The 16,825-nt window shown below is 45.2% G+C and overlaps 1 protein-coding gene across 1 annotated transcript in view; it reads left to right on the forward strand.

Moving 5' to 3' along the window:
- Positions 1-16,825, forward strand: part of LOC111958112 (cell surface hyaluronidase-like) — a 78,537-nt gene that overhangs the window by 20,334 nt on the left and 41,378 nt on the right. Inside the window, 4 exon segments of the mRNA XM_023979294.2 lie at positions 5,820-6,029; positions 10,975-11,180; positions 11,980-12,049; positions 13,698-13,826. Of these exon segments, the coding sequence (XP_023835062.1) occupies positions 5,820-6,029; positions 10,975-11,180; positions 11,980-12,049; positions 13,698-13,826 (615 nt within the window).

A 16,825-nucleotide genomic window follows, 5' to 3' on the forward strand; every position in this document is an offset into this window, starting at 1 on the left:
TGCTGCTATGGTGACCAGCGAGCTGGATAAGAGGGGACTTTACCTAGCAGGGTCTTGTAGATGACCTGGAGCCAGTGGATTTTGGCGACGAGTATGAAGCGAGGGCCAGCCAACAGAGCGTACAGGTCGCAGTGGTGGGTAGTATACGGGACTTTGGTGACAAAACGGATGGCACTGTGATAGAATGCATCCAATTTATGAGTAGGGTATTGGAGGGTTATTTTGTAAATGACATCGCCGAAGTCCAAGGATTGGTAGGTATGGTCAGTTTTACGGAGGGTATGTTTGGCAGCTGAGTGAAGGATGCTTTGTTTGCGAAATAGGAAGCCAATTCTAATGTAACTTTGGATTTGGAGATGTTTGATGTGAGGTGGAAGGAGAGTTTACAGTCTAACCAACACCTAGGTATGTTGTAGTTGTCCACATATTCTAAGTCAGAAACCGTCAGAGTAGTGATGCTGGACGGGCGGGCAGGTGCAGGCAGCGATTCGGGTTGAAGAGCATGCATTTAGTTTTACTTGTATTTAAGAGCAGTTGCGAGGCCAACGGAAGAGAGATTTGTATGGCATTGAAGCCCGTCTGGAGGGTTTGTATAACACAGTGTACCAAAGGATAGGGCCAGAAGTATTACAGAATGTGTCGTCTGCGTTAGAGGGTGGACATAGAGACTCACCAGCAGCAAGCGCCGACATTCATTGATGTACACAGAGAAGAGAGTCGGCCAAGAATTGAACCCTGTGGCACCCTCCATAGAGACTGCCAGAGGCCCAGACCAACAGGCCCCTCCGATTTGACACACACTAAACTCTATCAGAGAAGTAGTTGGTGAACCAGGCGAGGCAATCATCTGAGAAACCAAGGCTATCGAGCTCTGCCGATGAGGGATGTGGTGCATTGACAGAGTCGAAAGCCCTATGGCCAGCGTCAATGAATACGGTTGCAGCAGTATTGTTCTTATCCGATTGGCGGTTAAGGCATTATCCGTTTAGGACCTTGAGCGTGGCTGAGGTGCACCCATGACCAGCTCTGAAACCAGATTGCATAGCGGAGAAGGTGCGGTGGGATTCGAAATGGTCGGTAATCTGTTTGTTGACTTGGCTTTCGAAGACCTTAGAAAGGCAGGGTAGGATAGATATAGGTCTGTAGCAGTTTGGGTCAAGAGTGTCCCCCCCTTTGAAGAGGGGGATGACCGCAGCTGCTTTCCAATCTTTGGGAATCTCAGACAACACGAAAGAGAGGTTGAACAGGCTAGTAATAGGGGTTGAACAGGCTAGTAATAGGGGTTGCAACAATTTCGGCAGATAATTTTAGAAAGAAAAGGTCCAGATTGTCTAGCCCGGCTGATTTGTAGGGGTCCAGATTTTGCCGCTCTTTCAGAACATCAGCTGACTGGATTTGGGAGAAGGATAAATGGGGAAGGCTTGGGCGAGTTGCTGTGGGGGGTGCAGTGCTGTTGACCGGGGTAGGGGTAGCCAGGTGGAAAGCATGGCCAGCCGTAGAAAAATGCGTATTGAAATTCTCAATTATAGTGGATTTATCGGTGGTGACAGAGTTTCCTGTCCTCAGCGCAGTGGGCAGCTGGGAGGAGGTGTTCTTATTCTCCATGGACTTTACAGTGTCCCAGAACTTTTTTGAGTTTGTGTTGCAGGAAGCAAATTTCTGCTTGAAAAAGCTAGCCTTGGCTTTTCTAACTGCCTGTGTATATTGGTTTCTAAYTTCCCTGAAAAGTTGCATATCACGGGGGCTGTTCRATGTTAATGCAGAACGCCATAGGATGTTTTTGTGTTGGTTAAGGGCAGTCAGGTCWGGAGAGAACCAAGGGCTATATCTGTTCCTGGTTCTAAATTTCTTGAATGGGGCACGCTTATTTAAGATGGTGAGGAAGGCATTTAAAAAAAATAATAAAAAATAACCAGGCATCCTCTACTGACGGGATGAGGTCAATATCCTTCCAGGATACCCGGGCCAGGTCGATTAAAAAGGCCTGCTCGCTGAAGTGTTTCAGGGAGCGTTTGACAGTGATGAGTGGAGGTCGTATGACCGCTGACCCATTATGGATACAGGCAATGAGGCAGTGATCGCTGAGATCTTGGTTGAAAACAGCAGAGGTGTATTTAGAGGGCAAGTTGGTTAGGATATCTTTGAGGGTGCCCGTGTTTACGGCTTTGGGGTGGTACCTGGTAGGTTCATTGATAATTTGTGTGAGATTGAGGGCATCAAGCTTAGATTGTAGGATGGCTGGGGTGTTAAGCATGTCTCAGTTTAGGTCACCTAGCAGCACGAGCTCTGAAAATAGATGGGGGGCAATCAGTTCACATATGGTGTCCAGAGCACAGCTGGGGGCAGAGGGTGGTCTATAGCAGGCGGCAACGGTGAGAGACTTGTTTTTGGAGAGGTGGATTTTTAAAAGTAGAAGTTCAAATTGTTTGGGTACAGACCTGGATAGTAGGACAGAACTCTGCAGGCTATCTCTGCAGTAGATTGCAACACCGCCCCCTTTGGCCGTTCTATCTTGTCTGAAAATGTTGTAGTTAGGGATGGAGATTTCAGAGTTTTTGGTGGTCTTCCTAAGCCAGGATTCAGACACGGCTTGGACATTCGGGTTGGCAGAGTGTGCTAAAGCAGTGAATAAAACAAACTTAAGGAGAAGGCTTCTACTGTTAACATGCATGAAACCAAGGCTATTACGGTTACAGAAGTCATCAAAAGAGAGCGCCTGGATAATAGGAGTGGAGCTAGTCACTGTAGGGCCTGGATTCACCTCTACATCACCAGAGCAACAGAGGAGGAGTAGGATAAGGGTACGGCTAAACGCTATGAGAATTAGTCGTCTAGGACGTCCGGAACAGAGAGTAAAAGGAGCAGGTTTCTGGGGGCGATAAAATAGCTTCAAGGTATAATGTACAGACAAAGGTATGGTAGGATGTGAATACAGTGGAGGTAAACCTAGGCATTGAGTGATGATGAGAGAGATATTGTCTCTAGAAACATCATTGAAACCAGGTGATGTCATCGCATGTGTGGGTGGTGGAATTGAAAGGTTGGATAAGGTATAATGAGCAGGGCTAGAGGCTCCACAGTGAAATAAGCCAATAAACACTAACCAGAACAGCAATGGACAAGGCATATTGACATTAAGGAGAGGCATGCTTAGCCGAGTGATCATAAGGGTCCAGTGAGTAGTGAGGTTGGTTGGGGTCACGGCGATTCAGACAGCTACCCGGGCCATGAGAGCAAGCTGGCAGAGGATGGAGGTCTGTTTTTAGCCACCTCGTGCGTTTCCGTCGGTAGATTAGTGGGGTTCCGTGTGGTAGACAGCTAACGATTAGCGGGCCGCAGATGGGCGTTCAGGTTACGTCGCGACGGAGGGGCCAGTTGGATAACTCCCTCGGGCAGATAACGTCGGTAGTCCAGTCGTGAAGGCCCTGTGGGGCTCCGCATTGGCAGTAAAACGGGTCCGGATAGGTGATTGTAGCCCAGCAGTGGCTGATGGAACTCTTCAGCTGGCTAGCTCCGGAATAATTGATGTTTGCTCCGGGACCGACGTTAGCCAATAGTCACACGGATAGCAGCTAGCTGCAAGATCCAGGTGTAAATGTCCAGAGCTTGCGGTAGAAATCCGGGGATATGGAGAGAAAATAGGTCCGGTATGCTCTGGTCTGAGTCGCGTTGTACAAAACTGGCAATAGTTTTTCGAGCTAAAGGATAGCTGATGACCACCAACCGTGGTTAGCTGAATACTAACGTTAGCCAGTGAACTGGCTAGCTTCTGTTGTGGATTTCAGATTTGAGGTGAATAATATATTTTTTTTTAACTTGGTGAGGCGGGTTGCAGGAGAGTGTTTGAAGTTGAGTTTTTAGAAAAAATATATATAAAAAGATATGCGAAGAAAATATGTAAATATATATATACACGGGACACGACAAGACGAGGACAAAGGACGTCCGCCTGCTATGCCATCTTGGAAATGAAGCCAATGATGTCAATTAGCCTATCAGAAGCTTCTAAAGCCATGACATAATTTTCTGGAATTTTCCAAGCAGTTTAAAGGCACAGTCAACATAGTGTATGTAAACATCTGACCCACTGGAATTGTGATACAGTGAGTTATAAGTGAAATAATCAGTCTGGAAACAATTGTTGGAAAAATTACTTGTGTCATGCACAAAGTAGATGTCCTAACTGACTTGCCAAAACAATAGTTTGTTAACAAGAAATTTGTGGAGTGGTTGAAAAACAAGTTTTAATGACTCCAACCTAAGTGTATGTAAACTCCCGACTGCATGCATGTTTTTCCATTCTTCAACAGATGTCAGTTGTAACTGTAAAATATAGCAATCAATAGATCAACACAATCATAATAGTACACAGTCAAAAGTTTGGACACACCTACTCATTCCAGGGTTTTTCCTATATTTTTCCTATTTTATAAATTGAGGTAGTCACCTGGAATCCATTTCAATGAACAGGTGTGCCTTGTTAAATAGTGGAATTTCTTTCCTTCTTAATGCATTTGAGCCAATCAGTTGTGTTGTGACAAGGTAGGGGTGGTATACAGAAGATAGTCCTATTTGGTAAAAGACCAAGTCCATATTATGGCAAGAATAGCTCAAATAACCAAAGAGAAACGACAGTCCATCATTACTTTAAGACATGAAGGTCAGTCCATCCAGAACATTTCAAGAACTTTGGAAGTTTCTTAAAGTGCAGTTGCAAAAACCATCAAGCGCTGTGATGAAACTGGCTCTCATGAGGACCGCCACAGGAAAGGAAGACCCAGAGTCACCTCTGCTGCAGAGGATAAGTTCATTTGAGTTAACTGCCTCAGAAATTGCAGCCCAAATAAATGCTTCACAGAGTTCAAGTAACAGACATCTCAACATCAACTGTTCAGAGGAGACTGCGTGAATCAGACCTTCATGGTCGAATTGCTGGAAAGAAACCACTACTAAAGAACACAAATAAGAAGAGACTTGCTTGGGCTAAGAAGCACGAGCAATGGACATTAGACCAGTGGAAATCTGTCCTTCTGATCTGATGAGTCCAAATGTGAGATTTTTGATTCCAACAGCCGTGTCTTTGTAAGATGCTGAGTAGGTGAATGGACGATCTCTACATATGTGGTTCCCACCGTGAAGAATGGAGGAGGAGGTGTGATGGTGTGGGGGTGCTTTGCTGGTGACACTGTCAGTGATTTATTTAGAATTCAAGGCACACTTAACCAGCATGGCTACCACAGCATTCTGCGGTCATAGCCCGTCCCATCTGGTTTGCGCTTAGTGGGACTATAATTTGTTTTTCAACAGGACAATGACCCAAAACACACCTCCAGGCTTTGTATGGGCTATTTGACCAAGGAGAGTGATGGAGTACTGCATCAGAAGACCTGGCCTCCACAATCACCCGACCTGAACCCAATTGAGATGGTTTGGGATGAGTTGGACCTCAGAGTGAAGGAAAAGCAGCCAACAAGTGCTCAGCATGTGGTAACTCCATCAAGATGGTTGGAAAAGCATTCCAGGTTAAGCTGTTTGAGAGAATGCCAAGAGTGTGCAAAGCTGTCATCAAGGCAAAGGGTGGCTACTTTGAAGAATATAAAAATATACTTTTTTAGTTCCATATGTGTCATTTCATAGTTTAGTTGTCTTCTGTTATTCTACAATGTTGAAAATAGTACAAATAAGAAAAACCCTTGATTTGGTAGGTGTGTCCAAACTTAAATATATGTGTGTGTGTGTGTGTGTGTGTGTATAAACATAATATGATACACAGCGAAACGTACTCTTCGCTCTCTCTCCTCTATCCCATTTCGACTCAGATATTTAGGAATTTTACCTCGGTGCACCTGTCCCACGTGGAGCTGAGGAACATGGGGCAGCAGGAGAAGGGCCGCTACCCGGTCCACTTCCACCGCTGTGGGGACGTGGACCGACGAGGGGGCTACCGGGAACCAACCTACGTGGACGGCCTCTCCATCCACCACTCCTTCTCCCGCTGCATTACCATCCACGCCACCAACGGCCTGCTGGTCAGTGTGTGTGGTGCACGTACACTACTGTTCAAAAGTTTGGGGTCACTTAGAAATGTCCTTGTTTTTCAAATAAAAGCATTTTTTTTTTGGTCCATTTAAAATAGCATCAAATTGATCAGAAATGCAGTGTAGACATTGTTAATGTTGTGAATGACTATTGTAGCTGGAAATGGGATATATACATAGGCGTACAGAGGCCCACTATCAGCAACCATCACTCCTGTGTTCCAATGGCACATTGTGTTAGCTAATCCAAGTTTATCATTTTAAAAAGGCTAATTGATCATTATAAAACCATTTTGCAATTATGTTAGCACAGCTGAAAACTGTTGTGCTGATTAAAGAAGCAATAAAACTGGCCTTCTTTAGACTAGTTGAGTATCTGGAGCATCAGCATTTGTGGGTTCGATTACAGGCTCAAAATGGCCAGAAACAAATAACTTTCTTCTGAAACTCGTCAGTCTATTCTTGTTCTCAGAAATGAAGGCTATTCCATGCGAGAAATTGCCAAGAAACTGAAGATCTCGTACAACGCTGTGTACTACTCCCTTCACAGAACAGCGCAAACTGGCTCTAACCAGAATAGAATGAGTGGGAGGCCCCGGTGCACAACTGAGCAAGAGAACAAGTACATTAGCGTGTCTAGTTTGAGAAACAGATGCCTTACAAGTCCTCAACTGGCAGCTTCATTAAATAGTACCCGCAAAACACCCGTCTCAACGTCAACAGTGAAGCGGCGACTCCGGGATGCTGGACTTCTAGGCAGAGTTGCATTGAAAAAGCCATATCTCAGACTGGCCAATAAAAATCAAATATTAAGATGGGCAAAAGAACACAGATGCTAAACAGAGGAACTGTGCCTAGAAGGCCAGCATCCCTGAGTCGCCTCTTCACTCTTCACTTCACTGGTGTTTTGCAGGTACTATGTAATGAAGAAGAAGCCCAGTTTTATTGCTTCTTTAATAAGCACAGCCGTTTTCAGCTGTGCTAACATAATTGCAAAATGGTTTTCTAATGATCAATTAGCCTTTTAAAATGATAAACTTTTATTAGCTAACACAATGTGCCATTGGAACACAGGAGTGATGGTTGTTGATAATGGGCCTCTGTACGCCTATGTAGATATTCCATAAAAAATCTGCCGTTTCCAGCTACGATAGTCATTTACAATATTAACAATGTCTACTCTGTATTTCTGATCAATTTGATTATTTTAATGGGCAAAAAATGTGCTTTTCTTTTAAAAACAAGGGTATTTCTAAGAGACCCCAAACTTTTGAATGGTAGTGTATAATAATAATAATAATAATACATAGTGCTTTTCTAAAATCCAAAGACTGTGTGTGTTTTAGGGATGGGCACGGTTATTTGAATATCCGAACGGACGTTAGTATTCAATTACTTGGGAGAGTATTCATTGTTTTTATATAGCCTAGGCCTAGTTTTATGACTTTTTTTATGAGTGCACCCCATAAAGACACACCGGTAGCCTATACACGTTTCACATGTGTAGCTTGTTGTTATGTCGGTCAATCAAAATGGTGTTACATTGAGGCTCCATGTGTAACAAGTAAAGTGGGAGATTTCTAATCAATGCAAAACTGAATTAAAATGACGTAATTAAATTGACTAAATGAGGAGTAGGCTACAATGATCAACCTACAGGTAGGCTGTTGTTTCATATGAATGGAGTTGTTTTAGACAAGGACTGGTAGCACAGCAAAATAGCCTCAATTAGCATTTCTACTTTAGCCAGCTAACTTAGCTGGCCCAGCTCTCCCGCTGTGTCTCTCTGTCTCTCCCTCTCTGTGTGTCTCTCTCTCTCTCTCTGGCTTTCTCTCCTCTCTGTGTGTCTGTGCCACACACACACACATATACTGTTTTCACATAGGATTTACACGAAGTGGTAGGCCACACAAGCTCACTGAACCGGACCGCTGAAGCGCATAGCGCGTAAATATTGTCTGTACTCGATTGCAACACTCACTACCAAGTTCCAAACTGCAACGTCAGCACAAAAACTGTTCGTCGGGAGCTTCATGAAATGGGTATCCTTGGCCAAGCAGCCGCACTCCAACTAGACAAAAGGAACACCTACGTGAGAATGCTATTCATTGACTACAGCTCAGCGTTCAACACCATAGTGCCCTCAAAGTTCATCACTAAGCTATGGACCCTGGGACTAAACTCCGCCCCTGCAACTGGATCCTGGACTTCCTGACGGGCCGCCCCCAGGTGGTAAGGGTATGTAACAACACATCCGCCACGCTGATCCTCAACACGGGGGCCCCTCAAGGGTGCGTGCTCAGTCCCCTCCTGTACTCCCTGTTCCCTCATGACTGCATGGCCAGGCACGACTCCAACACCATCAAGTTTGTCGATGACACAAAAGTGGTAAGGCTGATCACCGTGAACGATGAGACAGCCTATAGGGAGGAGGTCAGAGACCTGACAACAACCTCTCCCTCAATGTGATCAATACAAAGGAGATGATTGTGGACTACAGGAAAAGGAGGGCTGAGCACGCCCCCATTCTCGTCGACAGGGCTGCAGTGGAGCAGTTTGAGAGCTTCAAGTTCCTTGGCGTCCACATCACCAACAAACTATCATGGTCCAAACACACCAAGACAGTTGTGAAGAGGGCTGCACCATTGAGAGCATCCTGACTGGTTGCCTCACTGCCTGGTATGGCAACTGCTCGGCCTCTAACCGCAAGGCACTACAGAGGGTAGTGCGTACGGCCTAGTTCATCACTGGGGCCAAGCTTCCTGCCATCCAGGACCTCTATACCAGGCGGTGTCAGAGGAAACCCCTAACAATTGTCAAGGACTCCAGCCACCCCAGTCATAGACTGTTCTCTCTGCTACCGCACGGCAAGCGGTACCGGAGCGCCAAGTCTAGGTCCAAAAGACTGCTTTTACCCCCAAGCCATAAGACTCCTGAACCTCTAATAAAATGGCTACCCAGACAATTTGCATTGCCCCCTCCCTCTTTTACACTGCTGCTACTCTGTTTATTATCTATGCATAGTCACTTATTTTAACTTTACCTACGTTACCTACATATTACCTCGACTAACCGGTGCCCCCGCACATTGACTCTGTACCGGTACCCCCTGTATATAGCCTTGGTATTGTGATTATACTGCTCTTCTTTAATAATTATTTGTTACTGTTTATTTTTTACTTAACACTTATTTTTTAAATTAAAACGGCATTGTTGGTTACGGGCTTAAGGTCTACTACACCTGTTGTATTCGGCGCATGTGACAAATACAATTTAATTTAATATAACAGAATATAATGCAAATAATATTTTTTCTACACAACTTGTGTCACGGGAACGTGTGGAACCGCTGTCATACAAACTGGCTCTAACCAGAATAGAAAGAGGACTGGGAGGCCCCCGGTGCACAACTGAGCAAGAGGACAAGTACATTAGAGTGTCTAGTTTGAGAAACGGACGCCTTACAAGTCCTAAACTGGCAGCTTCATTACATAGTACCCGCAAAACACCAGTCTCAACGTCAACAGTGAAGAGGCGACTCTGGGATGCTGGCCTTCTAGGCAGTGTTCCTCTGTCCAGTATCTGTGTTCTTTTGCCCGTCTTAATCTTTTCTTTTTATTGGCCAGTCTGAGATATGGCTTTTTCTTTGCAACTCTACCTAGAAGGCCAGCATCCCAGAGTCGCCTCTTCACTGTTGACGTTGAGACTGGTGTTTTGCGGGTACAAGTTGTGTGGGAAAAATATTATTTGTATTTAATTTTATTATTTCATATTCTTAGCTTACTATAAAATATATGTGTGTTAATTGTGATCAGGGTAGGCTAAGTGTGTCTGGTCTGTTTATTTAACAAAATAACTAGGCCTATTGATTGATTTAATGTGCATTGTGCCGCCAGTAACATAATTAAAGTATGCCATTCAATTATTTTATTGATCTTATAATGTTTCTTAGGACCTGCCTTTTGTGATGGTATATATTCAATGGATTGAATTAAAATAGATATCGTCCCACATCTACTCTTACTTCTAAACTTGCCGGCATGTACACGGGAGATATAAAAGGCTCATCTCGACAAGAACGTGGTAAAAATGGGACTGTAAGCGTCCCGAGTGCATCGCAAAGCTAGCTGTGCCAATAGAGATCCTGGTTCGAGTCCAGGCTCTGTCACAGCCGCCCGCGACTGGGAGACCCATGGGGCGGCACACAATTGGCCCAGCACCATCCGAGTTAGGGGACGGTTTGGCCGGCAGGGATGTTCTTGTCCCATCGTGCACTAGCGACTCCTGTGGCGGGCCGGGCACAATGCATCCTGACACGGTCGCCAGGTGTGCGGTGTTTCCTCCGACACATTGGTGCGGTTGGCTTCCGGGTTAAGCGGGCATTGTGTCAAGAAGCAGTGCAGCTTGGCTGAGTTGTGTTTCGGAGGATGCACGGCTCTCGACCTTCGCCTCTCCCAAGTACGTACGGGAGTTGCAGCGATAAGACAAGACTGTAACTACCAATTGGATACCACGAAATTGGGGAGAAAATGTTTTTTTTTTTTAATATAAATTGGACTGTATGAAATGGGTTTAAAAAAAACATGAGCAGGTTTCTTTTTACAGGCATCATACCATAAAGTAAAGGGTATATGAAAGGGATAATAGACTGTCACACACCGGCTCCTGATGTCCAGATATCTGAAGAAAAAAAAATCATGAATTTATTCGAATAGCGAAACCATTTCAAATGCCCATCCTGTGTGTGTGTGTTTGTGAGAACTTGGGAAATGAGGACCATGTGATGCTGGTCTTTAAACAAATTAATCTAAAATGTGTTGATTGAAGTGAATCGACCAACATTCAGCTCCAAGCTGATTTCATGCTCTGCTCCAGTAAACGTTTCCTCTTTACTCCTGTCTCTGTGTAACCTTTCCCAAATGTTTCCCCTTCCCAGGTGAAGGACACTGTAGGCTATGACACCCTGGGTCACTGTTTCTTCCTGGAGGACGGGATAGAGCAGAGGAACACGTTCTTCCACAACCTGGGTTTGGTGACCAGACCGGGAACGCTCCTGCCCACCGATCGCAATGAGACCATGTGCACCAGCATCCGAGACAAAGTGTACAAGAACTACACCCCTTCACCGAGCATGGAGTGCAAGTAAGACACAGAAGAGACTTGTCTGGCCATGGATAGAAAGAGTGAACAAGTGACAGAGGGGAATAGTAGAGGAACAGAAAGCAAGTGAAGAGGCAGACATTTGAAAAGATAATGGCTCAAAATGAAAGAGTTATAAAGTGGAGGTATATACTGAGTAGACTGACCAGGTGAATCCAGGTGAAAGCTATGAGCCCTTATTGATGTCACCTGTTAAATCCATTTCAACCAGTGTAGATGGGCCAGCATCCCTGTGGAGTGCTTTCGACACCTTGTAGAGTCAATTGAGGCTGTTCTGAGGGCAAAAGGGGGTGCAACTCAATATTCGGAAGGTGTTCCTAATGTTTTGTACACTCGTGTGTGTGTGTGTGTGTGTGTGTGCGTGCGCGTGCGTAATGAGTTAGATGAAGTGTATGTGCGGCTTTATTGGACAGGCCTACCGTGAGAGAAGACAGAGAGGTCATGTCCTCTGTGTGAGAGTGATAGGGCTGTAGTAGTCCCGCTGCATGGGATGTGTTTGTGTTTCTGGTGGAGGTTGAAAAGGAGGTCTGTTTGGGGAGCAGCAGGCGCTGTATTTGCAGGAGCGTGTGTGTTGGCAGACCTGTCCCTGTACAGGATTTATGTGGGAGAGGTGGATTATTCCATGGATAACAGGAGTCAGGGTTCTGTTTCTGCTTCATATTAAATTCATATATCCTGATACTAACAATCACTCACGCCTGGAGACATCTTCTTTAATGCCCGTCCTCCTCCCTGTGTGTGTGTGTGTGTCTTGGTGTGCGTGTGTTTGTGTTTGTTCTAGGGCAGTGTCTACGTTTTGGATTTCCAACCCCAATAATAACCTCATAAGCAACGCTGCTGCTGGCTCCCAGGTAAGACTATAATGATGTACGCCAACCCACCAAAGCAACCACTGTTTAATGGAATGAATAGCAATTAGCAGGGCACTGATGTTGTTTATCTGGTACGGTTGTATTGCTCCCCTCATCTCAGACATTAGTCATTATAATTTTGATCTAATGGATGGTCAGTCCTTGTATCCATAGCTCCGTCTATGAATTTGAGCGGCTAAGTATCTCCAGGCCATCGCTCAGCCGTCTATGGCATTTCGTTTTTTTATTTTTTATTCCGAACTGCAGCTTTACGGTTTAGCAACTCATTCGGATGTAAAACTGTGGCTTACCGGTTCATCTCATGTGATCTGGGGAGATATTGTCTTCCTACTCTTACATCAACAGCAATAAACTATGACTTGAACTGGGGGGTAAAGTTGAACATCGTTACCCTACTGCTCAAGTTCAGGCACAATTGTGTCAATGTGTAAGCGCAGTACTCAATGACAGTCTTAGTGCTCAAGGATCATTCTTTTTTCTTCACCTCATTGTCAAAGCCACATTATTGTCCACCACAATGAAATTCAAATAAAATGTTATTTGTCACATGTGCCAAATACAACAGGTATTACTTACTTACAAGCCCTTAACCAACTATGCAGTTTTAAGAAAAATACCAAAAATAAATAAATAAAAGTAACAAATAATAAAGAGCAGCAGTAAAATCACAATAGCGAGGCTATATACAGGGGGTACCGGTACAGAGTCAATGTGGAGGCTATATACAGGGGGTACCGGTACAGAGTCAGTGTGCTGGGGCTCCGGTTAGTTGAGGTAATTGAGGTAATATATACATGTAGGTAGAGTTCTTTAAGTGACATGCATAGATAATAACACAGTAGCAGCAGCGTAAAAGAGTGAAGGGGGGGGCAATGCAAATAGTCTGGGTAGCCATTTGATGTTCAGTAGTCTTATGGCTTGGATTTGGAAGTGTTTAGAAGCCTCTTGGACCTAAACTTGGAGCTCCAGTACCGCTTACCGTGTGGTAGCAGAGAGAACAGTCTATGCCTAGGGTGGCTGGAGTCTTTGCCAATTTTTAGGGCCTTTCTCTGACACCGCCTGTTATAGAGGTCCTGGATGGCAGGAAGCTTGGCCCCAGTGATGTACTGGGCTGTTCGCACTACCCTCTGTAGTGCCTTGCGGTCGGAGGCCGAGCCGTTGCCATACCAGGCAGTGATGCAACCAGTCAGGATGCTCTCGATGGTGCAGCTGTAGTACCTTTTGAGGATCAAAGGACCCATGCCAAATCTTTTCAGTCTCCTGAAGGGGAATAGGTTTTGTCGTGCCCTTTTCACGACTGTCTTGGTGTGCTTGGACCGTGTTAGTTTGTTGGTGATGTGGACACCAAGGAACTTGAAGCTCTCAACCTGCTCCATGAGTCACATGTGATATCTCAGACACCAATTGAGGAGTCACATGTGATATCTCAGACACCATTGGCCCGATTTCGACACTACTTGGGTGAATGATGCATCTTGCCATAGACATCTGACGTTTACAAAATTACACTGATTGGCTCAAGGAGGGGGGCGCTGCATCATTCGTAGTGACGACATGTTTACTGTTGCCTTGTTTTGTTCTCCTTTTTCTCCCTTCTCTGTCACCCCTCCCCCATGTCATCCTACAGGATGCAGGGATATGGTATGTGTTCCACAGCTCATCCACAGGGGACTCTCATGGGCTGGTTCCAGAGACCCGGGCAGAGCTGACCCCTCTGGGGATCTTCTACAACAACCGTGTGCACTCCAACTTTAAGGTACCACTCACTGGCAGCACTGTGTGAAAGACAAACACACTGTGGTTCTATGTGGCTCAGCTGGTAAAAGCATGGCGCTAGCAGCGCCAAGGTCTTGGTGTTCAATTCCTGCAGGGATCACATATACAGTTGAAGTTGGAAGTTTACATACACCTTAGCCAAATACATTTAAACTCAGTTTTTCACAATTCCTGACATTTAATCCTAGTAAAAATTCCCTGTTTTAGGTCAAACTATAGTCTGGCTTTTTTTATGGCGGTTTTGGAGCAATGGCTTCTTCCTTGCTGAGCGGCCTTTCAGGTTATGTCGATATAGGACTCGTTTTACTGTGGATATAGATACTTTTGTACCTGTTTCCTCCAGCATCTTCACAAGGTCCTTTGCTGTTGTTCTGAGATTGATTTGCACTAAAGTATGTTCATCTCTAGGAGACAGAACGCGTCTCCTTCCTGAGTGGTAAGACGGCTGTGTGGTCCCATGGTGTTTATACTTGCGTACTATTGTTTGTACATATGAACGTGGTACCTTCATGCGTTTTGAAATTGCTCCCAAGGATGAACCAGATTTGTGGAGGTCTACAATTTATTTTCTGTGGTCTTGGTTGATATCTTTTTATTTTCCCATGATGTCAAGCAAAGAGGCACTGAGTTTGAAGGTAGGCCTTGAAATACATCCAACGGTACACCTTCAGTTGACTCAAATTATGTCAATTAGCCTATCAGAAGCTTCTAAAGCCATGACATAATTTTCTGGACTTTTCCAAGCTGTTTAAAGGCACAGTCAACTTAATGTATGTAAACTTCTGACCCACTGGAATTGTGATGCAGTGAATTAATCTGTCTGTAAACAATTGTTGGTAAAATTACTTGTGTCATGCACAAAGTAGATGTCCTAACCGACTTGCCAAAACTATAGTTTGTTAACAAGAAATTTGTGGAGTTGTTGAAAAACAAGTTTTTATGACTCCAACCTAAGTGTATGTAAACTTCTGACTTCAACTGTACATACTAGTAAGAGCGCTTCCAATTGTCTGATTTCATACAGTATTCCAGCTCTTACTCAAAACCACTCAACTTACACACGCACACACACTTCCCTCACTCGCCACAGAAGCGTGCACACACAGACATGCACACACTAGCCTTTACAATAGGCCTCTGTTTCTCTGGCTCAATAAATTAGGTCAGGTGAACTGGGGGCCCTTTGTCCACTCTGACCACAAGTGCCAGACTCATAAGGAGTGTGCTTACAGTCTCAAGACTATGCTCCGATTATATACCCGTGGTATATACTGTCTCGTTGCATTGCATTCACACTTGAACTGCACATACAAACACGCTTAAACCCCAGACATATGACAATTCACAGAGCTGCTACTGTGAGTATTACTATACTCACATGTACATTTTAAAGTAAAACTGACTCCTTCATGGGGGGATAAATTTAGAACACACAGCTGAGCAAATTTGACAAAAGGGACGAGCTGGTCATTTATTCTCTGCGCTGGCTACACGGACTCGAATTTTGACATGAAGGGATAAACAATTTAGCGTGTGTTAGGGAGACCATGAAATTCCGCTGGCGCAAAGAGAGAAAATGCATCCATGCGGAATTACACTTATTTGACATAGTGATTTATTAGAGACCTGTTTATTTGTTCAAATGTGAAACTATGCCCGGCTATTACAAGAGACCGGCGCTCCAGAGCTCTAAAGTGCGACAAAGTATACTGAACAAATACACTGCTCAAAAAAATAAAGGGAACACTTAAACAACACATGTAACTCCAAGTCAATCACACTTCTGTGAAATCAAACTGTCCACTTAGGAGGCAACACTGATTGACAATAAATTTCACATGCTGTTGTGCAAATGGAATAACAACAGGTGGAAATTATAGGCATTATTAGCAAGACACCCACATTAAAGGAGTGTTCTGCAGGTGGTGACCACAGACCACTTCTCAGTTCCTATGCTTCCTGGCTGATGTTTGGTCACTTTTGAATGCTGGCGGTGCTTTCACTCTAGTGGTAGCATGAGACAGAGTCTACAACCCACACAAGTGGCTCAGGTAGTGCAGCTCATCCAGGATGGCATTCAAGCTGATGCTGTTAAGCGAGCTGTGGCAAGAAGGTTTGCTGTGTCTGTCAGCGTAGTGTCCAGAGCATGGAGGCGCTACCAGGAGACAGGCCAGTACATCAGGAGACGTGGAGGAGGCCGTAGGAGGGCAACAACCCAGCAGCAGGACCGCTACTCCGCCTTTGTGCAAGGAGGAGCAGGAGGAGCACTGCCAGAGCCCTGCAAAATGACCTCCAGCAGGCCACAAATGTGCATGTGTCTGCTCAAACGGTCAGAAACAGACTCCATGAGGGTTGTATGAGGGCCCGACGTCCACAGGTGGGGGTTGTGCTTACAGCCCAACACCATGCGGACATTTGGCATTTGCCAGAGGAACACCAAGATTGGCAAATTCGCCACTGGCGCCCTGTGCTCTTCCAGATGAAGCGGTTCACCTGAGCCGTGACAGACGTTACAGAGTCTGGAGACGCCGTGGAGAACGTTCTGCTGCCTGCAACATCCTCCAGCATGACCGGTTTGGCGGTGGGTCAGTCATGGTGTGGGGTGGCATTTCTTTGCAGGCGCACAGCCCTCCATGTGCTCGCCAGAGGTAGCCTGACTGCCATTAGGTACCGAGATGAGATCCTCAGACCCCTTGTGAGACCATATGCTGGTGCGGTTGGCCCTGGGTTCCTCCTAATGCAAGACAATGCTAGACCTCATGTGGCTGAGTGTGTCAGCAGTTCCTGCAAGAGGAAGGCATTGTGCTATGGACTGGCCCGCCCGTTCCCAGACCTTAATCCAATTGAGCACATTCTGGGACATCATGGTCTCGCTCGATCCACCAACGCCACGTTGCACCACAGACTGTCCAGGAGTTGGCGATGCTTTAGTCCAGGTCTGGGAGGAGATCCCCTCATTTTGACTTGTTTTAAGGACAT

The sequence above is a fragment of the Salvelinus sp. IW2-2015 genome, linkage group LG33 (assembly GCF_002910315.2).
Source record: "Salvelinus sp. IW2-2015 linkage group LG33, ASM291031v2, whole genome shotgun sequence".
In the NCBI taxonomy this organism is placed as follows: Eukaryota; Metazoa; Chordata; class Actinopteri; order Salmoniformes; family Salmonidae; genus Salvelinus; species Salvelinus sp. IW2-2015.